This window comes from Giraffa tippelskirchi, chromosome 14 (assembly GCF_054371585.1).
Source record: "Giraffa tippelskirchi isolate mGirTip1 chromosome 14, T2T-mGirTip1v1.2.pri, whole genome shotgun sequence".
Lineage (NCBI taxonomy): Eukaryota > Metazoa > Chordata > Mammalia > Artiodactyla > Giraffidae > Giraffa > Giraffa tippelskirchi.
Window position 1 is genome coordinate 10,467,627 of NC_137288.1, and position 25,149 is coordinate 10,492,775.

The 25,149-nt window shown below is 48.2% G+C and overlaps 2 protein-coding genes and 1 long non-coding RNA gene across 3 annotated transcripts in view; 1 reads left to right on the forward strand and 2 right to left on the reverse strand.

Annotated features, from left to right (window-relative positions):
* LOC145533915 (uncharacterized) overlaps window positions 1-1,050 on the reverse strand; it is an 89,930-nt gene extending 88,880 nt beyond the window's left edge. The window contains exon 1 of the mRNA XM_081561263.1: window positions 2-1,050. The gene's annotated coding sequence lies outside the window, so the exon portion shown is untranslated. The remainder of the gene's footprint in view (window position 1) is intronic.
* LOC145534149 (uncharacterized) overlaps window positions 1-25,149 on the forward strand; it is a 541,812-nt gene that overhangs the window by 305,085 nt on the left and 211,578 nt on the right. The window contains exons 33-34 of the long non-coding RNA XR_014074275.1: window positions 6,306-6,418; window positions 24,797-25,022. This is a non-coding gene — a long non-coding RNA (uncharacterized LOC145534149). The remainder of the gene's footprint in view (window positions 1-6,305; window positions 6,419-24,796; window positions 25,023-25,149) is intronic.
* On the reverse strand, window positions 20,206-24,430 carry LOC145534036 (uncharacterized). The gene is made up of 3 exons (XM_081561402.1): window positions 24,262-24,430; window positions 23,550-23,862; window positions 20,206-23,297 (listed from the first exon to the last, which is right to left on the reverse strand). The coding sequence occupies exons 1-3, from the start codon at window positions 24,394-24,396 to the stop codon at window positions 22,639-22,641; spliced, it is 1,107 nt and encodes a 368-aa protein (XP_081417528.1). The 5' UTR covers window positions 24,397-24,430; the 3' UTR covers window positions 20,206-22,638.

Sequence of the window (25,149 nt, forward strand, 5' to 3'; positions counted from 1 at the left end):
CCTGAGCTGCCTTCATGAGTGAATGGTGTGGGGGCAGAGGAAGAGAAGCCGGTCTGCTCCCTCGTGTGGTGCCCCAGGCAGGTTGTCCCCAGAGGAAACCCTTACGACGGTGAGGACTATCACTGCTGTTTCCCAAGGGGTTCCGTCGGTGCGTGTCTTCCCCGGAGCGGTCAGGCCGTCTCTCAAGTACACTGGCCATGGGCATTGCCTCTCCTTGGAACTTCCCATGTGTTTCTCTTTTTTATGGAACAGTGATTTTCTAGAGGGGTTCTGGGCCACAAGGATGTTGGGTCATTTTCTAGCCTTCTGTCATGAAGAACCCTTTCCTGGGTGTTGGGGTGGTTTGTTGTTCCAGCTCCCTTTCTTGGCTTCTTTTGGGAGCTGGTGCAACAAGACGAGCTCAGCCTCTGCCTTCTGGCTGAGATGTCACCCTTGACACAGCAATGCCTGCCTGGAGATAATGATGGCAGTTGCCAAAAGGGCTTCGTTTGGCACATGGTATCTTGAAAGGACGTACACCGTCCTTTCAGATATCAAAGGCTAGTTCAAATGACATAAAAATGAGAACTCTCCAATGGAGTCTTACAGTAGTTCGAGAGTCCAAAAGACACTCCTTCAGTCATTTCACTGAGAGTCATTGATTGGGGACACCAAGAATATAGGAAGGAATGCACAAAGAAAGGATGAAATTGTGTTCAGGATCGGGGGAAGGGATGAACAGGGCGTGCTTGCCTTGAATCCAGGCTTTGTTGGGGGGTGGGGCATAAAGATCAAACGGGTCTGAAACTACAAAGTGGTGATGGTAACACAGTATCACCAGAGTTACACAACAGTGTTCCCAAATTGCAACAATGATGAAAAAGTTTACTAATCCCAACTTTACCAACAAAAATACAGGAAACCATACCAAAAATAAAACATCACCAGAAAGGTGGAAACAAAGCAACTGCAAAGCAGTTCAGGGGAAAGGAACTCCATGTCCCCTGGGGGCAGACCGAGTTGCCAGCGTCCACGGTGAGCAGACGGGGATGGAGGCTGCAGAGCCGACCGCTCCCCTGGACGTGGTGTATCCGGCAAGGGCTCTGGGTGTCTGTCCAGAGCGGGGGCTCGTTCTCCCTGCAGGGGTGGGTGAGTCATCGTGGGCGTCTGGCTGTTGCGCGGGAGCTAGGGCAGGCTCTCCCTGCCAAGGCGGTGACTCCTCCTCTGCCTCGGGTTCTCCTGCCAGAGCCCGAGCAGGTAGAGGTGCACGTGGAGGTGGAGGTTCTAGCTGAGGGTGTGGGACATCAGTGCCTGGGACTAGGGGTCCTGCAGGCACGGAGATCCGATCTGCCCGGTGTGCTGGCCAGTACCCAGCTGGCCTGGTGTCTCTGCGAGGGCAAGTCTCGGTTCTCCATCTGCCCTCGGTGGATCCCTGGGTCCTGGGCCTGGAGCCAGCACCTCTGTAGGGACAGGTCTGGGAAGCGGAGCCTGGTTCCAGTTGGAGGCCAGTGCTAGAGCTGGGGGAGAAGCAAAGTTTGCCCACAGGCCAGCCTTGGCATGTGCGTCTCCTGGGACAGAAAGCTTCCAAGAGATTCCCAAAGAATACCCAGCGTCGGATGTCTTTTGGGACTGAAGTGTGCAAGATGGGGGGCAGGGGGTGTGAGGCCAGCGCTTGCTGCAGGCCCAGCAGCAGCTTTCGGGGACTCGTCCCTGTGTAGCTCAGCACCCCCTCCCCACACACTCCCATGCACCAGCCCCAGCGTCCTCACCTCTGTGCTCTGGCGTGCTGGGCTCCAGGTCCTCCTGCTGCCTGAGAGGCCGGGGTTCTCGGGACTCTGGGTCGGAGCCGGGTGTGCTGAGCTCCGTGGCAGCCTCAGACTGGGCGGCCGGGTGTATCCTGGGCGGTGTCTCGGCAGCAGGCCTTCCCCGCCTCCGCTTCTCCCCCCGATGGTGCTGATGCCTCTGTGGGCACGCTCACCTGGAGCCTGCACTGGGCCTCATGGGCGGGGGGGTGGTGCTCCGACCCCTCCCTCCGGGAGGTGGATGGGGTGTCCCCGTCCTCGGCCTCATCACGTGGGAAGCTCTGCAACGACAGTGACCGTCAGCCAGCCATGCTGGGAGTTTTCCGAGCTGAGCCTGGGCAGTGGAGCCGCTGCTTCTGCCTGCTCGAACTTCTCTTCCCAGAAGGGTCAGAGACGTGTGTCTGCTCAGATCCCCACCCGGGAGGACAAAGACCCACCTGAGGGTGTGAGGTCAGCCTGGGCGGCTGCCGCTGCCCACACTCTCCCCATCCCGCCCAGCCTGCTCTCCCCTGGGGTGTGGACACAACTTGTCCGCAGGCTTCTGACCCCACATCCGCCTGGGCTTCCTTGAGGGAGACACACCCCGAGAAACCCGCATCCACACACAGGCAAAGGACCCGGTGTTTCCGGGTGGCATGGGAGAGGTGGCCTGGCCCGGCCTGGGGCTCCCCGTGTTACCTTTCTGTTTCTCCGGGCAAAGGGCCAGAGGCCTCTCGGGGGTGTCCTGAGCCAACGTCGACAGGGTGCCCACGCACACTGCCTCTGAGCTCTCCTGAGGCCCCGGCCTCTGGGCAGGGGCAAACAGCAGAACATCTTGGCAGCAAGTGATCTGGCTGGGGGCTCCTCTCCGCTCTGGAGGCCTTGATACCCGGGTCTCAGGTTCTGTTGCCGGCAAGTGACATCATTTTCCTGGGGTTCGTCCTGAGGTCCCTTCCCCAAAACTCCCCAAGGGAATATCTGTGTTTCTGACTGCTCGACCACCCCCTTAGGCCATGTGCAGGCACAGTGACACCCACACAGCCCAGCCCACAGCCCTGGGGAGGCCTGTGTGCAGCAAGGACCTGAGCTCAGAGAACCCCGCTGCTCTCAGACCAGGCTCCTTCTTCTCATAAGTGGTGTGACCCTGGACAAGCATATGCCCCTCCGGGTTTCCCCAATCTCTCCCTCTGCAGAGTGGGGGTCATTCTCCCATCTGCTTCCAGGTCTGTCAGCCTACGAGCCGCTCCATTCCTTTCCACCTGGGGCTGATGCCACGTGGCGTTTGTGCACTGAGACTTCAGAAAGAAAGATTCCATCCAGGGCTGACCTAGCACCGAATGGGGCAGAACAAGGCCTGGATGTGCTGTGGTACCCAGGAAAAGGAACTCCCCCTCCTGATTGTTTTGAGACCCCGCGTCCAAGTTGGAGGACCGAAAGGAAGACTCGAAGTTCTCCCTCTCTTATAGAAAAGAGTAGTCAACTTTCTGGTCCTCTTGTTTCCATTGAGATTCTGTTCAAGTGTCCCAGCTTGGCTTTGCGGGTGGCTCAGCTTCTAATGGCTCCCTGCATTCTTGTCTTTTACTCTCAAAACCTTCCGTCCTTTTCCCCCTTCTGGGGTGGATGGGCGCTGTCATAGCTTCTAACCTGGAGATAGATTGATGAAAAGTCTGGACAATCGACTCCTTTCCTCTCTTTGGTTCCGTGTCTCTCTCTGGCTGTGTCCCTCTCTTTTCCTTTCTCAATTCCGTCTGTGTCTTCCTCTTTCTCTCTCGTGTTTGGATGGATGGATGCTATGAATGCACATGTATATGATTAGATGAGGGTTATGTTTTAGGGATAGGTTTGAGGAAGAGAAAGGCTTTAGGTCGGAGTTTGTCATGGGGGAAGTGTCAAGGGTGGTGGTGGTGTTTCTTGGAATCTGAGTGCTGTGCATTCTTCGTCTCTTTCCATATGAACCCCTTCTCAGATACACCACTTGAAAGGTGTCTCTCATGTTCCATTTCCTATCTTTTCGATTTGTGAATGCTTAGCTTCTCTGTTGTGAAGAGGTTCCATTGGATGGAAATCCACTGGTGTACTTCGTTTGCCTGTTTCCCTTACTTGAAGAGACCCATTTCTACCTCCGCCCACTAAATGGCAAGGAGACTCTGATGTTAAGGAGCCTTTGACCTATGCTTCTTTCCTGCTATCTCATAACATCAGTCTTTAGGGTGAGGCTTTTCCCCGATATTGAGGTTGTCTGAGTTCAAAACCAAAAGCGTTCTTCAGATGTAGCTGCCTGGTTTTCCCATGGACATTGATTGAAGAGGCTTTCTTGTTCCCATTTGGATATTCTCCCCTTCTGTGTCAGAGGTGAGTTGACCAATGATGCTGGGGTTTGTTTCTGGACCCTCAACTTTATTCCATCGATCTGGATCTGTGTGTGTTGTTGTATTCCCAATAGCATACTGTCCTGCTGCTGCTAAGTCGCTTCAGTCATGTCGGACTCTGCGTGACCCCACGGCCTGCAGCCTACCAGGCTCCTCCATCCAGGGCATTTTCCAGGCAAGAGTACTGGAGTGGGTCGCCATTGCCTTCTCCGATACTCTCCTGAGGATCCTAGTTTGGTCGTCTAATTTCCTTTCACACAACCTTGGATGTCCGTATCGGGGCTTTTTCGTCGGGTTGTATTGACAGTTTAGGCTCTTTTCTGTCTCCGTACCCCTTTTGCAATTCTTTGTTCGGTGCGAAAATGCATTGGCATGTTGGGAGGAATAGCATCGAAGCTGTGGATTGCCTTGTGGGGCTGTGACATCATTTTCCCAATAGGAATTCTTTCAAGCCCTGAGCACAGCTTCTCTTTCCAGTGATTGGTTTGGCTTGATCTTCCTTCTTCCATCTCTCGCCGTTTTGTGAGAACAGGTCCATCATTCCCTTCTGGGTTAGATGGACTCGTGGCTATCACTTCAGTGAATGGCATTGTCAGTGGGGGTGATGATTCCCTTCTCCTTGGAAGACTTTGCTGTGAGTAGTAGAAATGCAAGTATTTTCTCTTCCCCTTCCTCCCTGTCCATCTCTTAGAGCCACCGGGAAACATCGGCCACATCCAGGGTCACACAGGCCTGAGGCAGTGCAACTAGACTGTTGTTTCTTCAGGCCCTCAGTGCTGGACATCATGCGGGATACTTTGTGTGTGTCTTCCTCGGTCTGGTGTCCCTTCAGACCTTTCCCTAGTTTTCACAGGCTTGTTGTGTTGATGTTCTTTGTCTGTTTGGAGACAAATCCTTGATAAGCTTTGTGTTTCCAATTATTTGTCTCGCGATATATGACCTGTCTTTTGCTTTTGTAATGAGGTCTTTCCCACAGTAGATATCTTTGCTTTTGCAAAGTCCACTGTATTCTCTGGGTTTTTTTTCTGAACTGGTTTTTAGTTGAGTGTGTGAAGAGTCAAAGCACGTGTCCAATTTCTGCTGATTGATCTTCTAAATTTGTGATAAGTTTTCATGGAAAGTTTGTCTAGGGATAACTGGAAGTGAACTCGGTGTAAGAGATGTCAAGTCTCCATCTCCATTCATGTCATCCCCTGCCGTTTCCAATTCCCTGTTCCTGAGTGGTTTTGGAGACCTTGTGGGAAGTTTGGTTGCATTGGTGTTTGCATTTCCACCTTGATTCGATTCACACTGTTCTGCCCTCAGGGACACTGTCAAGGGGGAGTGAGGAGCAGCCTGCACTTCCAGCGGTGACCACACGGTGGGGCGAGTGCTGCTCTCCCCTCAGGGAGCCCCAGGCCACAGGCATCCCAGTGAGGAGCCAGCTCTGTGCTCAGCTGAAAGGAGTTAGTCTCTCAGGAGCCTCTGAGCCCTTGCCTTTGGGTCACCCAGGGTGGGCGTTTACTGGGACAGAAAAAATTGCCCTGAATTCCATGGACGCAAGAGTCTGGCTGTGTAGAGTTCGTGAGTTGCCGTGAATCAGACACAGTGGAGCACACAAAAATTCAATATATTAAATCAATTTTGTTGGGGAGGGAAGTGGAAGGGGGTGTTGTGGGTTTTTTTGTCTTATATAATAGCCAAGGGAAATCTAGTTTAAACCTAAATTCACATAGATGGGAAAGGTATAGCTCTCCGTCACCCTATTAAAAAAAACAAGTATTAATCTTTTCTGAAAGTTTATTTAGTAGCTTCCTTGAGCAGTTCATTAGGAAGCATTTTCTTTTTTCCTGTGAAATTGGCCTCATTAAAAAGTACGGTTTCCCTTTACTGGATAATTTTTTACATTGGTTTCTTAGGGAATCTTGGTGATATTTGAGTTTCCTGGGGAGTATGTTCACATGACCTGGCCCTGGCCAATTGGTGCGTTCCACCTCCCTGGCCACTGTGATTGGCTCCGGACTGGGGCAGTGCCCAATCGGGGCCCAGCCCGGGCCTCACGTTGGAAGCAAGGGGAAGACGAGCTCTCGTCCTGCTGGGGTAGGGGAAGGGATGGGGCCGGGGGAGGTCAGGCTCCAGCAGTGGGAGGGGCGTGAGGTCCGCCTAGGGCAGTTGGTGACCTTTCTGCTCCCCTCAGGGCAGAGCCGCCGACCTGAGAATGAGGGGCGCTGCTGAGCCCAGGGGCTGAGATGGCCCGTTGCTGCTGTGGTCCCAGAGCTCCACCCGAGACCTGAGGGAAGCCGTCTCCCTGTGAGTCCTCTCCCGCTTGTCTGTCAGCTTGTTTGAAGCATGCTGGGTTTTCTGCCCAGCTGGCTAAGGGGAGTCCCTGAAAATGCAAGGGTGTGGGTTTTGGCAGACTTCAGGGAAGACATGCCAGTTGACCCTGGGAGACTCCAGCTGAATCTGAATTCAGAGGATACCTGCTCGGGCCAGCTAGTAATTGTAGGATAAGCCTAATGAGTCTTCACAGGATGAAGAGAGTCACGTGCTAAGGTAGCAATGGATGTCCTCATTCGAGAGGATGAAGCTGGTTCTCAGAGGAGGGGGGAACTTGGCAACAGCAAGGAAAGGTTTAGGTTTAGGGTTAGTGTTTTGAGTTATCATTAGTGTTATTGTTAGCATTTAGGGTTAGGGTTAGGATTAGTGTAGGTGCCCATGGGATGTTCCACGCGTCTTCAGCCAGTTGTCTTCGGCATGTGACCTGGCCTGCTCAGATGCAGATTGCAGACCCCTTCCCTATGAGCAGGAGTGTCCTAACCTAGGAAATTATTAAGGTTAGGTTTAGAGTTAATGATTGGGTAACGTTCGGGTTAGGTTTGGTGTAAGGTTTGGGTTAAGGTTAGATTTAGGTAAGTGTTAGAGTTAGGGTTAGGGTTAAGTGTTTGGGTTACTCTTTTGATAAGGTTAGGATTAGGTTTAGGGTTAGGGTTAGGGTTTTGGGTTAGCATTAGAGTTACGGTTAGAAGTTAGGATTACGGTTAGTGGTAGTGTTAAGGTTAAGGTTAGGGTTAGGGTTATGCGTTAACATTAGGGTTACGGTTAGTGTTAGTGTTAGGGTTAATGTTAGGCTACAGTTTAGCAGTTATGGTTAGGGATAGCGTTAGGTTTAGGGTAAGGGCCCATGCGATGTTCCAGGTGTCCTTGGCGAGGTGTCCCCGATATGTCACCCAGCCTGCTTAGATGCATTTTGCAGCCTTCTTCCCCATAGGCAGGACTGTGCTAACCTACAAATGTGTTACGGTTAGGTTTAGGGTTGGGTTAGAGTTAACATTAGTGTAGCATTAGGGTTAGGATTAGACTAAGATTTGGGTTAGAGTTAAGTTTAGGGGTAGGGGTTGGATTAAGGTTATGGTTTAAGTTAAGGTTAGGGTTAGGTTTAGGGTTAGTGTTAGGGATAGGTTTAGGGTTAGGGTTAGAGATAGGGTTAGTTTTAGGGTAAGGGTCCATGAGAGGTACCAGGTGCACTCGGGCACATGACCCTGGCATGTGACCCGGACCAGTGAGATGCACATGGCAGCCTCCTTCCCCATGGGCAGGACTGCGTTAACCTAGGAATGTGTTAGAGTTAATGTTAGGGTTAGGGTCAGGGTTAGGGTTAGTGCTAGGGTTAGAGTAGGGTTTGGGTTTAATTTAGGTTTAGGGTTATGCATTAGGGTTAGGGTTAGGGTTGGGGATCCTGTTAGGGATTAGGTTTCGGATTAGGTTTTGGGTTAGGGATTAGGTATAGGGTTAGTTTCAGGGTTAGGGTTAGGGTTAGTGTTGGGCTTAGGGTTAGGGTTTAGGGTTATGGTTAGGGTTAGGGGTTAGATTTAGGATTAGGGTTAGGGTTAGTTTTAGGGTTACGGTAATGGTTAGGACTAGGGTTATGTTTAGGGGTGAGTTAGGGTTAGGGTTGGGTTGGGGATTGCGTTAGGGTTAGGGTTAGGGTAAGTTTTAGGGTTAGGTTTAGAGTTAGGTTTGAGTAGTGTTAGGTTTCCTGTTACAGTTAGGAGTGGGGTTGGGTTGGAGTTAGTGTTAGGGTTAGGGTTTGTGTTAGATTTAGAGTGAGGATTAGGGTTAGGGTTAGTGTTGGGGTTAGGGTTAGGGTTAGGTTTATGGTTAGGGGTTAGGTTTAAGGTTAGTGTTAGGGTTTGGGGATAGGATTAGGGTTAGCATTAGTGTTTGTGGTTAGGGTTAGTATTAGGGTTAGGGTTAGGTTAGGGTTAGGGTTAGGGTTGAGTTAGGGTCAGGATTAGGGTTAGGGTTAAGGTTGGGTTTGGGTTTGGGATTAGGGTTAGGGTTAGAGTTATGGGTTAGGGTTAGTGTTAGGGTTTGATTTAGGGTTGGCGTTGGGGTTGGGGTTAGGTTTAGGGTTAGAGTAAGGGGTTAGGGTTAGTGTTATGTTTAGGGTGAGTTTTAGGTTTAGGTTTAGGGTTTGGTTTAGGGTTAGGATTAGGTTTGAGTTAGGTTTAGGATTAGTTTTAGTGTTAGGGTTGGGGTTGGGATTGGGATAAGTGTTAGAGTTAGCGTTAGAGATTAGGTTTAGTGTTAGGGTTAGATTTAGTGTTGGTATTAGGGTTGTGGTTCCGATTGGGATTAGCGTTAGAGTTAGGGTTAGGGTTAGTTTTAGTGTTAGTGTTAATGTTAGGGTTTGGGATTAAGGTTAGTGTTAGTTTTAGGGTTAGGGTTAGAGTTAGGGCAAGGGTTAGTTTTAAAGGTAGGGTAATGGTTAGGGTTAGGGTTAAGTTTAGGGTTAGGGTTAGTTTTAGGGTTAGGGTTAGGATTAGTTTTAGGGTTAGGGTTAGGGTTGAGTTAGGTTTAGGGTAATGGTTGAGTTAGGTTTAGGGTTACTTTTAGGGTTAGGGTTAGGGTAGGGTTAGAATGGGATGGAGTTAAGGTTTCGGTTAGGGTGAGAGTTAGGGGTTAGTGTTACGTTTATGGTTAGTTTTAGGGTTAGGGTAAGTGTTAGGGTTAGAGTTGGAGTTGAGTTAGGGTTGCTGCTGCTAAGTCACCTCAGTCGTGTTTGACTCTGTGCGATCCCATAGACGGCAGCCCACCAGGCTCCGCCATCCGTGGGATTCTCCAGGCAAGAACACTGGAGTGGGTTGCCATTTCCTTCTCCAATGCATGAAAGTGAAAAGTGAAAGTGAAGTCGCTCAGTCATGTCTGACTCTTAGCGACCCCATGGGTTACAGTTAGGTTTATGGTTAGCGTTAGGGTTTTGTTTGGGGTTGGCGTTAGGGTTAGTTTTAGGATTAGGGTTAGGTTTAGGGGTGAGTTAAGGTTAGGGTTAGAGTTGGGGTCGGGTTTGGTGATTGTGTTAGGGTTAGGGTTAGTTTTAGATTTAGGATTAGGGTTAAATTTGAGTTAGTGTTTGGTTTGCCGTTACAGTTGGGGTTGGGGTTGGGTTGAGGTTCGCGTTAGGGTTAGGGTTTGGGTTAGTTGTAGAATTAGGGTTAGGGTTAGGGTTAGTGTTGGGGTTAGGGTTAGGTTTAGGGTTAGGATCAGAGGTTAGGGTTAGGGTTAGGGTATGGGGTTAGGGTTAGGGGTAGTGTTAGGGTTAGGGTTAGTTTTAGGTTTAGAGTTAGGGTTAAGGTTAAGGTTGGGGTTCGGGTTAGGTTTAGGTTTAGGGGAAGAATTAGGCTTAGTATAAGGGTTAGAGTTAGGATTAGGTTTAGTTTTAGGGTTAAGGTTAGGGTTTGGTTAGGGTTAGTGTTAAGTTTGAGTTAGGGTCAGGGTTAGAGTTGGGGTTGGGTTTGGGATTAGGGTTAGAGTTAGGGGTTAGGGTTAGTGTTAGGGTTTGATCTAGGGTTGGGTTTGGGGTTAGGTTTAGGGTTTTTTTAGAGTAAGAGATTAGTGTTAGTGTTAGGTTTAGGATGAATTTTAGGGTTAGGGTTAGAGTAAGGGGTTAGGGTTAGGGTTAGTTTTAGGGATAGGGTTAGGGTTAGGGGTGAGTTAGGTTTAGGGCTAGGGTTAGGGTTAGGGTTGGTGTTGGGTTTGAGGTTAGCCTTAGGGTTAGGGTTAGGTTTAACTTTAAGGTTAGGGTTAGGGTTAGTTTCATGTTTAGGGTTCGATTGGGGTTGGGGTTGGTGTTATGGTTAGAGTTATGTTTGGGGTTATTATTAAGGTTAGTGTTAGTATTAGGTTTAGGAGTAGGGTTAGGGTAAGAGTTAGGGTTGGCTTAGGGTTAGGATTAGGTTTAGGGTTGAGTTAGGGTTGGGTTAGGATTAGGGTTAGAGTTAGGGTGGGGGTAGGGTTGGAGTTGGGTTTAGGGTTAGGGTTAGGGTTAGGATTAGGTTAGGATTAGAGTAAGACTTTGATTTAGGTTAGGGCTTAGGCTTAGGCTTAGTGTTGGAGTTAGGGTTAGGGCTTAGGGTCAGGGTTAGGGTTAGTTTTAGGTTTAGCATTAGGGTTAGGTTTAGGGTTGAGTTAGGGTTAGAGTTAGGTTTGAGTAGGGTTAGGGTTAGGTTTGAGTAGGGTTAGGTTTAGGGTTGAGTTAGGGTTAGGGTTAGGTTTGAGTAGGGTTAGGGTTAGGGTTGGGGTTGGTGTTAGGGTTAGGATTAGGGTTAGGGTTAGGGTTAATCTTATGATTAGGGTTAGGGTTAGCTTTAGGGTTAGTTTTCGGTTAGGGTTAGGGTTAGTTTTAGTTTTAGGTTTCGGTTTGGGATTAGGGTTAGGGTTAGGTTTAGGGTTGGGGTTAGTGTTGGGGTTTGGGTTAGGGTTAGGGTTAGCATTAGGGTTAGTTTTCTGTTTAGAGTTAGAATTAGGGTTGTGTTTAGAATTGAGTTAGGGTTAGGGTTCGGGTTACAGTTACGGTTGGGTTTGGGGTTGGCGTTAGGGTTAGGGTTAGCGCTAGGGTTAGGTTTGAGTTAGGGTTTGGCTTAGGGTGTGGTTTGGATTTTTGTTGGGGTTTGCATTAAGGTTGGGGATTGGGTTAGTTTTAGGGTTAGGGTTAGGTTTACGGTTGGGGTTAGGGTTGGATTTGGGTTTGGGATTAGCGGTAGGGTTAGGGTTAGGGTTAGTTTTAGATTTAGGGTTAGGGTTAGTGTTGGGTTTGGGTTTGGGATTAGGATTTGTGTTAGGGTTAGAGGTAGGGGTTGGGTTTTGAGTAGGGTTAGATTTAGGTTTGGGGTTGGATTTGGTGTTGGGGTTGGGTTTAGAGTTATGGTTATGGTTAGAGATAAGGGTTAGAGATAGTGTTAGGTTTAGGGTTAATTTTAGGATTATGGTTAGGGTTAGGTTTAGGGTTGAGTTAGGCTTGTGGTGAGGTTTAGGGTTGGGGTTGGGGTTGGGTTTAGGGTTAGAGTTAGGGTTAGAGTTAGGGATTCTGTTTAGTGTTAGGGTTAAATTTAGAGTTGGGTTTCAGGTTGGTTTGGGCTTAGGGTTAGGGTTAACTTTAGCATTAGTGTTGTGGTTGGGATACGGGTTAGTGTTAGGGTTAAGGTTAGGGTTAGTTTTAGGGTTAGGGTTAGGGTTAGATTTGGGGTTTGGGTTAACGTTAGTGTTAGGGTTAGGGTAATGGTTCAGATTAGGGTTGGGATTAGGGTTGAGGTAGGGTTAGGGCTAGGATAGGTTAAGGGTTAGGGTTGGGATTAGGGTTAGGGTTACGTTTAGGTTTAGGGTTAGGGTTGAATTAGGGTTAGGGTTAGGGTTAGGGTTAGGGTTAGGGTTAGGGTTAGGGTTAAGTTTGGGGTTGGGGTTAGCTTTAGGTTTATGGTAATGGTTAGGGTTAGTTTTGGGATTAGGATAATAGTTAGGGTTAGGGTTAGTGCACGTGTTGGAGTTAGGGTTAGAGTTATTATTAGGGTTAAGGTTAGCATTAGAGTTAGTGTAGGGGTTAGGGTTGAGTTTGGGGTAGGGTTGGGTTTGGGGTTGAGGTTAGCGTTAGGATTAGGGTTAGAGTTCGTTTTAGGGTTAGGGTTAGGTTTGAGTTAGGTTTAGGGCTAGGGTTAGTTTTAGAGTTAGGGATAGGGATAGGGTTAGTGTTGAGGATAGGGTTAGGTTTAGGGTTAGGGTTAGGGTTGGGGTTGGGGTTGGGTTTGGGGTTATGTTTAGAGTTATGTTTGGTGTTAGTATTAGGGTTAGGGTTACTGTTATGTTAGTGTTAGGTTTAGGAGTAGGATTAGGGTAAGGGTTAGGTTTGGCTTAGGGTTAGGATTAGGTTTAGGGTTGAGTTAGGTTTGGGTTAGGATTAGGGTTAGAGTTAGGGTTGGGGTAGTTTTGAAGTTGGGGTTAGGGGTAGGGGTAGGGATAGGGGTTAGGGTTAATGTTAGGTTTAGTTTAGTTTTAGTGTTCGGGTTAGGGTTAGGGTTTGGGTTCGGTTTAGGATTTGGTTAGGGTTAGAGTAAGAGTTTGTTTTAGGTTAGGGTTAAGGTTAGGTTTAGTGTTGGGGTTAGGATTAGGGTTAGGGCTTAGGGTCAGGGTGAATTCTAGGTTTAGGTTTATGGTTAGGGTTAAGGTTGAGTTAGGGTTTGAGTTTCGGTTCGGGTTAGGGTTGAGTAAGGTTAGGGTTAGGGTTAGGGTTGGGGTTGGGGTTAGGGATGGGGTTGCGGTTAGGGTTTCGGTTAGGCTTAGGGTTAATTTTATGGTTATGGTTAGGGTTAGGTTTAGGGTTGGTTTTCAGTTAGGGTTAGGGTTAGGGTTAGGATTTTTTTAGGTTTAAGGTTAGGGTTACGATTTGGTTAAGGTTAGACTAAGAGTTTGTTTTAGGTTAGGGTTAGGGTTAGGTTTAGTGTTGGGGTTAGGTTTAGGGTTAGGATTAGAGCTTAGGGTCAGGGTTAGGGTTAGTTTTAGGTTTAGGGTTAGGGTTTGGTTTAGGATTGAGTTAGGGTTAGAGTTAGGGTTTGAGTTTCGGTTTGGGTTAGGGTTAGTAGGGTTAGGGTTGGGGTTGGGGATGGGGTTGGGGTTAGGGTTACGGTTAGGGTTAGGGTTAATTTTATGGTTATGGTTAGGGTTAGGGTTAGGGTTGGTGTTAGGGGTAGTTTTAGGGATAGGTTTAGAATAGATTTAGGTTTAGGTTTAGGGATAGGTTTAGAATAGATTTAGGTTTAGGGTTTGGGATAGGGGTAGGGGTAGTTTTATGTTTCGGGTTAGTGTTAGGGTTAGGGGTAGGATTAGGTTAGGGATAGGTTTAGGGTTAAAGTTAGGGTTGGGTTATGGTTAGGGTTGGGGTTGGGGTTGGGGTTAGGAGTTGGGTTAGGGTTAGTGTAGGGATAGGGTTAGGATTAGAGTTAGGGTTAGGCTTAGGGTTCGGGGTAGGGGTAGAGGTAGGATTAAGGTTAGGGTCACTATTAGTTTTAGGCTTTGTGTTAGGGTTATGGTTAAGGTTAGGGTAGGGTTAAGGTTACTTTTAGGGTTCGGGGTAGGGGTAGGGGTAGGGTTAGGTTTAGGGTTGAGTTAGGGTTATGATTAGGGTTAGGGTAAAAGTTAGGGTTCATGTTGGGTTAGGGTTAGGTTTAGGATTAGGGTTAGAGTTGGGTTATTGTTAGGGTTAGGGTTAGGGTTTGGGTTAGGACTAAGGATAGGATTATGGTTAGGGTTAGGGTTAGGGTAAGCATTAGGGTTAGGGTTAGGGTTAGTTTCGGGTTCAGGTTAGGGTTAGGATTAGGGATAGGGTTATGGTAAGGATTATGGTTACAGTTAGGGTAGGGTTAAGGTTAGGGTTGGGTTAGTGTAGGGTTAAGGTTAGGTTTGGGTTAGATTTAGGGTTAAGTTTAGGGTTAGGTTGAGAATTAGTGTTAGGTTTAGGGTTAGGGTTAGAATTAGGGTTGGGTTAGGGTTAAGGTTAGGATTAGGGTTAGGGTGTGGGTTAATGTTAGGTTTAAGGATAGAGTTATGCTTAGGGTTAGGGTTAGGATTAAGGTTAGGGTTAGGGATAGGGTTAGCATTATGGTTGGGTTAGGGTTAGGGTTAGGTTTGGGTAAGGCTTAGGCTTAGGCTTAAGGTTGGTGTTATGGTTAGGATTAAGGTTAGAGTTGCGTTAGGGTTAGGGTTACGGTTAGGGTTAGGTTTAGGTTTGGGATAGGATTAAGGTTAGGGATTGGGTTAAGTTTAGTTTTCGTGTTAGGGTCAGGATTAGCGTTAGGGTTAGTTTTAGGGTTAGATTTGGGTTAGGGTTAGGTTTAGAGGTGGTGTTAAGGTTAGAGTTAGGGTTAGGATTAGGGATTGGATTATGGTTAGGGTCAAGTTTAGGTTTAAGATTAGGGTTAGGGTTAGGTTTGGGTTTAGGGTTAGGGTTAGGGATAGGGTTAGATGAGGTTTGGGTTAGGTTTTGGGTTGGTGTTAGGGTTTGAGTTAGGTTTAGGGTTGGGTTAGTGTTAGGGTTAGTGTTAGGTTTATGGTTCGGGGCGTGGGTAATTGTTAGGGTTAGATTTGGGTTAGGGTTAGGGTTAGGGTTATGGTTGCTGTTAGGATGAGGGTTAGATTTAGGGTTGGGTTAGGGTAAGGATTAGGGTAGGGTTAGGGTTATGTTTAGGGTTAGGGCTGTGTTAGGGTTAGGGATTATGTTAGAATTATGGTTGGTGTTAGGTTTAGGGTTCAGGGTAGGTTAGGGTTAGGGTTAGGGATAGGATTACAGTTGTTTTTAGGGTAGGGTTAGCAGTAGGATTAGGGTTAGGGTTAGGGTTGGTGTTAGGTTTAGGTTAGGTTTAGAGTTAGGGTTGGGATAGGGTTACAGTTTGGGTTAAGTTTAGTCCTAGGGTTAGGATTAGGGTTGGGGTTAGGGTTAGGGTTACGTTTAGGGTTAGGGGTGGGTTAGGCTTAGGGTTATGGTTAGGGTTGTGTTAGGGTTAGGGTTAGGGATTGGGTTAGGGTTAGTTTTTATGTTAGGGTTAGGGTTAGATTTAGGGTTAGGATTAGGTTTAAGGTTAGGGGTAGGGTTAGGTTTAGGGCAAGGGTTAGGGTTAGTTTTGGTGTTAGGGTTAGGTTTAGGATTAGGGTTAGAATTAGGAATAGGGACAGGGTTATGCTTAGAGTTAGGGTTAGATTTAGGGTTAGGGTTAGGGTAAGAGTTAAGGTTATGGTTGGGTTTGGGTTAGGGTTAGGATTAGGGTTAGAGTTAGGACTTGGGATAGGGTTATGGTTATGTTAAGATTAGTGTTAGGGTTAGGGAAAGGATTACGGTTAGAGTTAGGGTTGGGTTTGGGTTAGGTTTAGGGTTAGGGTTAGAGTTAGCGTTAAGTTTAGGGTTATGATTATATTTGGGTTAGGGTTAGTGTTAGGATTAGGGATAGGTTTAGGGTTAGGATTTTGGTTAGGTTTAGTTTAAGGGATAGTGTTAGGGTTAGGGTTACGTTTACTGTTACGGTTTGAGTTAGGGTTAGGTTTGAGTTAGGGTTATGGTTTGGTTTGGGTTAGGGTTGGTTTAGGGTTAGCTTTAGTGTTAGGTTTAATGTTAGGGATAGGGTTAGTGGTTAGGATTAGAGTTAGAGTTGTGTTAGGGTTAGGTTTAGGGTTAGGGTTGGTGTTAGCGTTAGGGTTCGGGTTGGGGTTGAGTTAGGTTTAGGCTTAGGGTTGCGTTGGGTTAGGTTTAGCGTTAAGATTAGGGATAGGGTTATGGTTATGGTTATGGTTAGGGTTAGGCTTAGGGTTGGTGTTAGGGTTTGGGTTAGGGGTTAGGGTTAGGGTTAGGATTAGGGTTAAATTTAGGACTTGGGATAGGGTTATGGTTATGTTAAGATTAGTGTTAGGGTTAAGGAAATGATTATGGTTAGAGTTAGGGTTGGGTTTGGGTTAGGGTTATGGTTGGGTTAGATTCAGGGTTAGGGTTAGAGTTAGCGTTAAGTTTAGGGTTATGGTTATGTTTGGGTTAGGGTTAGGATTAGGGATAGGTTTAGGGTTAGGATTTTGGTTAGGTTTAGGGTTAGTTTAAGGGATAGGGTTAGGGTTACGTTTAGTGTTACGGTTTGAGTTAGGGTTAGGTTTGGGTTAGGGTTATGGTTTGGTTAGGGTTAGAGTTGGTTTAGAGTTAGCATTAGTGTTAGGTTTTATATTAGGGATAGGGTTAGTGGTTAGGATTAGAGTTAGAGTTGTGTTAGGGTTAGGTTTAGGGTTAGGGTTGGTGTTAGGGTTAGGGTTCGGGTTGGGGTTGAGTTAGGTTTAGGCTTAGGGTTGCGTTGGGTTAGGTTTAGGGTTAAGATTAGGGATAGGGTTATGGTTAGGGTTAGGGTTAGGCTTAGGCTTAGGGTTGGTGTTACAGTTAGGGATAGGTTTAGAGTTGGGTTAGGTTAAGAATTAGGGTTAGTGTTAGGGTTACATTTAGGGTTAAGGTTAAGTTAGGGTATGGTCAGTGTTATGGATAGGGTTAGGTTATGGTTAGCAATGGGCTTGGGGTTGGGGTTAGGGTTGGGGTTAGGGTTAGTGTTGGGGCAGGATTAGGGGCAGGGTTAGGGTAAGAATTAGGTTTAGGGTTAGGGATAGGGTTAGGGTTAGGGTTGGGTTAGGGTTAGGTTTTATGGTTAGTGTTAGGGATAGGGTTAGGTTTAGGGTAGGGCCCATGGGAAGTGCCAGTTGCCCTTCACAAGGAGACCATGGCATGGCACCCAAACACATCAGACGCACTGCACAGCCTCCCTCCCCATTGGCAGGGCCACACTGACATAGGAATGTGATTGCAAGCCTTGCAGAGTGCAGAGAAACACACTATTCTGATTCTGGAATTCAAGGTTAGGGTTAGGGTTAGAGGTTAAGGTTAGGTTTGGGGTTAGGTGATAAGGTTAACGATAGGGTTAGGGTTAGGTTTAGGGTAAGTGTTAGGATCAGGTTTAGGGTTATGCTTTAGGGATCTTGTTAGGGTTATTCTTTAGGAATAGGTTTAGGGTTAGGGTTAGGTTAAGTGTTAGGGTTAGTGTTAGGCTAAGGGTTAGGGTTAGGGTTTAGGGTTCGGTTTAGGGTATGATTAGGGTTACAATAAGTGTTAGATCTATGGCTAGGATTAAGGGTTAGGTTTAGGGTTCAGTTCAGTCGCTCAGTCATTTCCGACTCTTTGCGACCCCATGAATCGCAGCACCCCAGTCCTCCCTGTCCATCACCAACTCCCGGAGTTTACCCAAACCCATGTCCATCGAGTCAGTGATGCCATCTAACCATCTCATCCTCTGTCGGCCCCTTCTCCTCCTGCCCCCAATCCTACCCAGCATTAGGGTCTTTTCCAATGAGTCACCTCTTCGCATGAGGCGGCCAAAGTATTGGAGTTTCAGCTTCAACATAAGTCCTTTCAATGAACACCCAGGACTGATCTCCTTTAGGATGGATTGACTGGATCTCCTTGCAGTCCAAGGGACTCTCAAGAGTCTTCTCCAACACCACAGTTCAAAAGCATCAATTCTGCAGCACTCAGCTTTCTTCACCGTCCAACTCTCACATCCATACATGACCACTGGAAAAACCACAGCCTTGACTAGACGGACCTTTGTTGGCAAAGTAATGTCTCTGCTTTTAAATACGCTATCTAAGTATAGGGTTAGAGTAGGGATTTGAGTTAGCATTAGGGTTAGGTTTAGGGTTATGGTTAACACTCAGTGTTACGTTTAGTGCTAGTATTAGGGTTAAAGTTAGGGTTAGAGTTAGGTTTAGCGTTTAGAGTTAGCGATAGTTTTAGGTTTAGGGAACGGCCCCATGGGAGGTTCCACGTGCCCTCAGAGAAGTGACTCCTGCATATGACCTGGCCCTCTCAGAGGAACTTTGCGTCCTCCTTTCCCATGGGCAGGACTGTGTTAAACTAGGAATGTGTTAGGGTTAGGTTTAGGGTTAGGGTTAGGGTTAGGGTTAGGATTAGGGAAGTGTTAGGGTTAGGGTTAGAGGTAAGGGTTAGGGTTAGGGTTAGGGTAGGTTTAAGTTTAGGGTAAGTGTTAGAGATAGGGTTAGGATTAAGTGTTAGTGTTAGTCCTTTGATAAGGGTTAGGGATAGGTTTAGGTTTAGGATTAGGGTTAGGGTTTTGGGTTAGCATTAGGGTAAGTGTTAGTGTTAGGTTTAGCGTTAATGTTAGGGTTAGGTTAGGGTTACTGTTTGGGTAAGTGTTAGAGGTAGGGTTAGAGTTAAGCGTTAGGGTTAGTGTTTTGGTAAGGGTTAAGATTAGGTTTAGGGTTAGGTTTAGGTTAGGGAAGGGTTAGGGTTAGAGGTTAGGGTTAGTGTTACGCTAGGGTTAAGGTTAGGGTTTTGGGTTATCATTAGGGTTAGGGATAGGGTTAGGTGATAGGGTTAGCATTAGGTTTAGGGTTAGTGTTAGGGTTAGGTTTAGCCTTATGCTTTAGAGACAGGTTTAGGGTTAGGGTTTAGGGTTAGGGTTAGGGAAGGGTTATGGTTAGGGTAAGTGTTAGAGTTAGTGTTAGGTTTAAGGGTTAGGGTTTTCTTTAGGTTTAGGGTTAGGTTTAGATTTTGGTTTAGGGTTCTGGGTTATCATTAAGGTTACTGACAGTTTTCGGGTTAGAAGATAGGGTTACAGTTATTGTTAGGGTTAAGGTTACGGTTTGGCTTAGCAGTCAGGGTTAGGGATAGCGTTAGGTTTAGGGTAAGGGCCCATGGGAGGTTCCACATGCCCTAGGCCAGGTGACCCCTGCATGTGACCTGGCCTGCTCAGATGCACTTTTCAGCCTCCTTGCCCTTGGGCAGGACTGCGTTAACCTAGGAATGTGTTAGAGTTAGTGTTAGGGTTAGGGTTAGACTAGGGTTTGGGCTTAGGTTAGGTTTAGGGTTACCGGTTAAGGCTAGGTTTTATTTTGAGGTTTAGGGTTGGGGATACTCTTAGGGATTATGTTTTGGGTTAGGTTTTGGTTTAGGGATTAGGTTTTGGTTTAGGGATTAGGTTTAGTGTTAGGGTTCTGGTTAGGGTAGGGTTAGTGTTAGGATTAGCAATAGGGTTAGTGTTTAGGGTTTGGGTAAGGGTTAGGTTTAGGGTAGGGCCCATGGGAGGTGCCAGTTGCTCTTCACAAGGAGACCGTGGCATGGCACCCGACCCCATCAGACACACTGCACAGCCTCCATCCCCATTGGCAGGACCATGCTGACATAGGAATGTGATTGCAAGCCTTGCAGAGTGCAGCAAAACACACTACTCTGACTCGGGAATTCAAGGATAGGGTTAGGGTTGGAGGCTAGGGTTAGGGCTGGGGTTGGGTGACAGGGTTAGCGATACGGTTAGGGTTAGGGTTAGTGTTAGGACCAAGGTTAGGGTTATGCTTTAGGTTTAGGGTTAGGGTACGGTTAGGGTTAGGGTAAGAATTAGAGTTATGATTAGGGTTAAGGGTTAGGTTTAGGGTTTTAGTAAGGGTTAGCGTTAGGTTTAGGGTTAGGGTTTTGGGATAGCATTAGGATTAGAGTTAGGGTTAGAAGTTAGTGTTATGTTTAGTGTTAGGGTTAGGGTTAAAATTAGGTTTAGGGTTAGGGTTAGCGTTTAGGGTTAAGAATATGGTTAGGTTTAGGGTACCGGTCCATGGGAGGTTCCACGTGCCCTCAGCCAGGTGACCCTGTCATGTGACCCAGCCCACTCATATGCACTTTGCAACCTCCTTCCCCATGGACATGATTGTGGTAACCTAGGAATTTGTTAGGGGTAGGTTTAGGGTTAGGTTTAGAGTTAACGTTTGGGTAGTGTTAGGGTTATGTTTAGGTTAGAGTTTACGTTAGGGTAGTGTTATGGTTAGGGTATAGATTACGGTAAGACTAAGGTTTGGGTTAGGGTAAGGTTTAGGGTTAAGTTTAGGGTTAGGGAACGGTTAGGGTTAGGTTTAGAGGTTAGGGTTAGGGTAGGGTTAGAGTTAGTGTAAATGTTAGAGATAGTGTTAAGCGTTAGGGTTGGTGTTTTGGTAAGGTTAGGGTTAGAGTTTTGGGTTAGTATTAGTGTTAGTGTTAGAGTTAGGGTTTATGGTTAGAGTTAGCATAGGTTAGGGTAAGTGTTAGAGTTAGGGTTCTGGTTAATGTTTAGGGTTAGGGTTTTGGTAAGGTTTAGGGTTAGGGTTAGTGTTAAGGTTAGGGTGCTGGGGTCCTGCTCCAGCTGGTCCAGGGGTTCCCTCAGGATTGGCGATGTCTGTGAAGGGAATAGAAGACACAGTGAGTCTAGGCATGTGTGAAGCAGTGTCTCAGCTTTATTTTTCAAAGGGAGTTTTTATATCTTAAGTTGTACATAGAGGAAAATGTAAAATGTAGAGTCATGCCAAATCAGCTCAATGGGTCAACAGTTTTTGACCCCTATTGAAACCAGGATACTTTTTGCATATCTTAATTACAAAAGTCTCATGTTGTTTACATCATCTTCTGGCCTGGAGGCCTGCTAACATCTTATGACTCTATTGATAAGGGTTGATCAGCCAGAACACCTTTTCTAAAAGTATTTTTGTGTCAGGCACAGAACATACCAGCTAGATTAACAATTGTCTTATTATTTTTATATTAGTGCTAAACCTTTATTTATATAAGCCTCTGACTATTATACTTTTACAATACAGGTTCAACATGTTAGGAGCAAAAGCATAGCAAGTAAATATAGATCAAATAACAATTTTACAGAATAATATTTCTTGTGTTTTTTTTTAATAGACTTTCTCCCTTTTGAAGGGTTCTGTGCCCATTGGGACTTTTTATGTGTTCAGGCTCTCAACGCTGTTTGTTGTTAAGGAGCAGTCATGCATATTAGCTCTAAAGGCACAGGCACATTTATCAAACAAACTAAGATGCTTACAAGAGGAGTTTAGATTAAAATACTCTCTTTTATGGATAATTTTATAGAGTGCTGCCATTCGGGGGGCATGTGGATTAGAGTTTTAAATCGACCTGGTTAGGAAAGGATCAGGGAAGGTCTTCTGCCTAAGCCACAGAAATTAGGGAGCAGTCTATTATAGCAAGCATCAGAAAGATACATATCATTTTTAAGGTGAGCGCCAAGGCAGCTTATCAAGATCCCTGAGGCCTGAGTTGCCTTGCTCGTCAGGTCTTCTTCTCACCCATATTTATTGTCTCTATAAATCATTGTTGTCCTTCAGAGTTCCCTCTTAAGTGTCCTTGTGATGACATTGTAACTCAGGTTTGTCTCTGGGCTGTATATCACATTCCTCAGTTTATTTCTTATCTCTTTAAATCCTGTTATCCCCTAGTAACTTAAGCTCATCATCTCCTAAAAAGGCTTTTAGCTATTAGTATCTCTGAAATTCCTAGTTTCTATAAGCTATAGTAAAATATGCCAACACTACAACATACCTTAAACTTTTAGCTTCTAACTATTCTTAATTATTCCTCACTCCTAAACTCAGCAAACTTCTTTTGCCATAAACATTCCCCTTACAGGCAGGTTTCAGATAACAATGTTTCCCATGGTCTCAAGCTGCAGCCAATGTGCTCATCTTGGAGCATTCTTTGTAAAGATCCTTGAATAAATGCCAATAGTTAACTTTATGGATTATAATATTCTTTCCAGCCAACTCAACTGGAGGAAGGAAAGGACAAGTCAGAATCACAAGACCTAACTCCTTCATCCCGGGACCATGCGCCTGCAGGATGAGGAGAGGGGGTTGGGGCCGTGCCTGCATTTTGTCAGTAATGCCTATCACAGCTGCCGACATTAGGGTTTTGGGTTAGCATTAGTGTTACTGTTAGTGTTAGGGTAGGAAGTTAGGGTTAGGGTTAGTGTTAGGCTTAAATTTAGGGTAGGGTTAGGGTTAGTGGTTAGGGTTAGGGATAAGGTTAAGTTTAGGGTAGGTGCCCACGGGTAGTTCCATGTGCCCTCAACCTGGTTACCCTGGCATGTCAACCCTGGCACACTCAGATGCACTTTGCAGCCTCCTTCCCCATGGGCAGGAGTGTGGTAACCTAGGAATTTGTTAGGGATAGGTTTAGAGTTAAGGTTAGGGTAGTGTTAGGGTTAGGGTAAGGGTTAGGATTAGACTAATTTTTGGGTTAGAGTTAGGTTTAGGGTTAGAGGTAGGATTAAGATAGGGTTAGGGTTAGAGGTTAGGGTTAGGTTTAGGGAAGGGTTAGGGTTAAAGGTTAGGGTTAGGGTTAGGGTTAGGGAAGGGTTAGGGTTAGGGTTAGAGGTATTGCTTGGGATCAGAGTTAGGGTAGGGTTAGAGTTAGTGTATGTATTAGAGATAAGGTTAGGGTTACTGTTTTGATTAGGGTTAGGGTTCGCGTTTAGGGTTAGGGATAGGGTTAGGTTTAGGGTAGGGCCCATGGGAGGTGCCAGTTGCCCTTCACAAGCAGACCGTGGCATGGCACCCGACCCCATCAGACGCACTGCACAGCCTCCCTCCCCATTGGCAGGGCCACGCTGACATAGGCATGTGATTGCAAGCCTTGCAGAGTGTAGAGAAACACACTATTCTGACTCGGGAATTCAAGGTTAGGGTTAGGGTTAGAGGTTAAGTTTAGGTGTGGGGTTAGGTGATAGGGTTAACTATAGGGTTAGGGTTTGGTTTAGGGCAAGTGTTAAGGTCAGGGTTAGGGCTATGCTTTAAAGATCGGGTTAGCGTCATGCTTTAGGGATAGGGTTAGTTTTAGGGTTAGGTTAAGGGTTAGGCTTAGGGTTTAGGGTTAGAGCAGGGATTGGGGTTAGCATTAGGGTTAGGGTTATGGTTAGCAGTTTTACAATTAGTGTAAAGGTGGAAACAAACCAAATGCAAAGCAGTTCAGGGGAAAGGAACTCCATGTCCCCTGGGGGCAGACCGAGTTGCCAGCATCCACGGTGAGCAGACGGGGATGGAGGCTGCAGAGCCGACCGCTCCCCTGGACGTGGTGTTTCCGGCAAGGGCTCTGGGTGTCTGTCCAGAGCGGGGGCTCGTTCTCCCTGCAGGGGTGGGTGAGTCATCGTGGGCGTCTGGGTGTTGCGCGGGAGCCAGGGCAGGCTCTCCCTGCCGAGGCGGTGACTCCTCCTCTGCCTCGGGTTCTCCTGCCAGAGCCCGAGCAGGTAGAGGTGCACGTGGAGGTGGAGGTTCTGGCTGAGGGGGTGGGACATCAGTGCCTGGGGCTGGGGGTCCTGCAGGCATGGAGATCCGATCTGCCCGGTGTGCTGGCCAGTACCCAGCTGGCCTGGTGTCTCTGCGAGGGCAAGTCTCGGTTCTCCATCTGCCCTCGGTGGATCCCTGGGTCCTGCACCTGGAGCCAGCACCTCTGTAGGGACAGGTCTGGGAAGCGGAGCCTGGTTCCAGTTGGAGGCCAGTGCTAGAGCTGGGGGAGAAGCAAAGTTTGCCCACAGGCCAGCCTTGGCATGTGCGTCTCCCGGGACAGAAAGCTTCCAAGAGATTCCCAAAGAATACCCAGCGTCGGATGTCTTTTGGGACTGAAGTGTGCAAGATGGGGGGCGGGGGGTGTGAGGCCAGCGCTTGCTGCAGGCCCAGCAGCAGCTTTCGGGGACTCGTCCCTGTGTAGCTCAGCACCCCCTCCCCACACACTCCCGTGCACCAGCCCCAGCGTCCTCACCTCTGTGCTCTGGCGTGCTGGGCTCCAGGTCCTCCTGCTGCCTCAGAGGCCGGGGTTCTCGGGACTCTGGGTCGGAGCCGGGTGTGCTGAGCTCCGTGGCAGCCTCAGACTGGGCCGCCGGGTGTATCCTGGGCGGTGTCTCGGCAGCAGGCCTTCCCCGCCTCCGCTTCTCCCCCGGTGGGGCTGATGCCTCCGTGGGCACGCTCACCTGGAGCCTGCACTGGGCCTCACGGGCGGGGGGGTGGTGCTCCGACCCCTCCCTCCGGGAGGTGGATGGGGTGTCCCCGTCCTCGGCCTCATCACGTGGGAAGCTCTGCAACGACAGTGACCGTCAGCCAGCCATGCTAGGAGTTTTCCGAGCTGGGCCTGGGCAGTGGAGCCGCTGCTTCTGCCTGCTCGAACTTCTCTTCCCAGAAGGGTCAGAGACGTGTGTCTGCTCAGATCCCCACCCGGGAGGAAAGAGTCCCACCTGAGGGTGTGAGGTCCGCCTGGGCGGCCGCCGCTGCCCGCACTCTCCCCATCCCGCCCAGCCTGCTCTCCCCTGGGGTGTGGACACAACTTGTCCGCAGGCTTCTGACCCCACATCCGCCTGGGCTTCCTTGAGGGAGACACACCCCAAGAAACCCGCATCCACACACACAGGCAAAGGACCCGGTGTTTCCGGGTGGCATGGGAGAGGCGGCCTGGTCCGTCCTGGGGCTCCCCGTGTTACCTTTCTGTTTCTCCGGGCAAAGGGCCAGAGGCCTCTTGGGGGTGTCCTGAGCCAACGTCGACAGGGTGCCCGCGCACACTGCCTGTGAGCACTCCTGAGGCCCCGGCCTCTGGGCAGGGGCAAACAGCAGAACATCCTGGCAGCCAGTGAACTGGCTGGGGGCTCCTCTCCGCTCTGGAGGCCTGGATACCCGGGCTGCGGGTTCTGTTGGGTTCTGTTGCCGGCAGGTGACATCATCTCCTGGGGTTCGTGCTGAGGTCCCTTCCCCAAAACTTCCCAAGGGAATCTCTGGGTTTCTGACTGCTCGACCACCCCCCTTAGGCCATGTGCAGGCACAGTGACACCCACACAGCCCAGCCCACAGCCCTGGGGAGGCCTGGGTTCAGCCAGGGCCTGAGCTCCGAGGACCCCACTGCTCTCAGACCAGGCTCCTTCTTCTCATAAGTGGTGTGGCCCTGGACAAGCATATGCCCCTCAGGGTTGCCCCAGTCTCTCCATCTGCAGAGTGGTGGTCATTCTCCCATCTGCTTCCTAGGTCTGTCGGCCTACGAGCAGCTCCATGCCTTTCCACCTGGGGCCGATATCACGTGGAGCTTGTGCGCTGAGACTTCAGAAAGAAAGATTCCATCCAGGGCTGACACAGCACAGAATGGGGCAGAACGAGGCCTGGATGTGCCGTGGTACCCGGGAAAAGGCACTCCCCCTCCTGACTGTTTTGAGACCCCGCATCCAAGTTGGAGGACCGAAAGGAAGACTCGAAGGTCTCCCTCTCTTATAGAAAAGAGTAGCCAACTTTCTGCTCCTCTGTTTCCATTGAGATTCTGTTCAAGTGTCCCAGCTCGGCTTCTGCGGGTGGCTGAGCTTCTAATGGCTCCCTGCGTTCTTGTC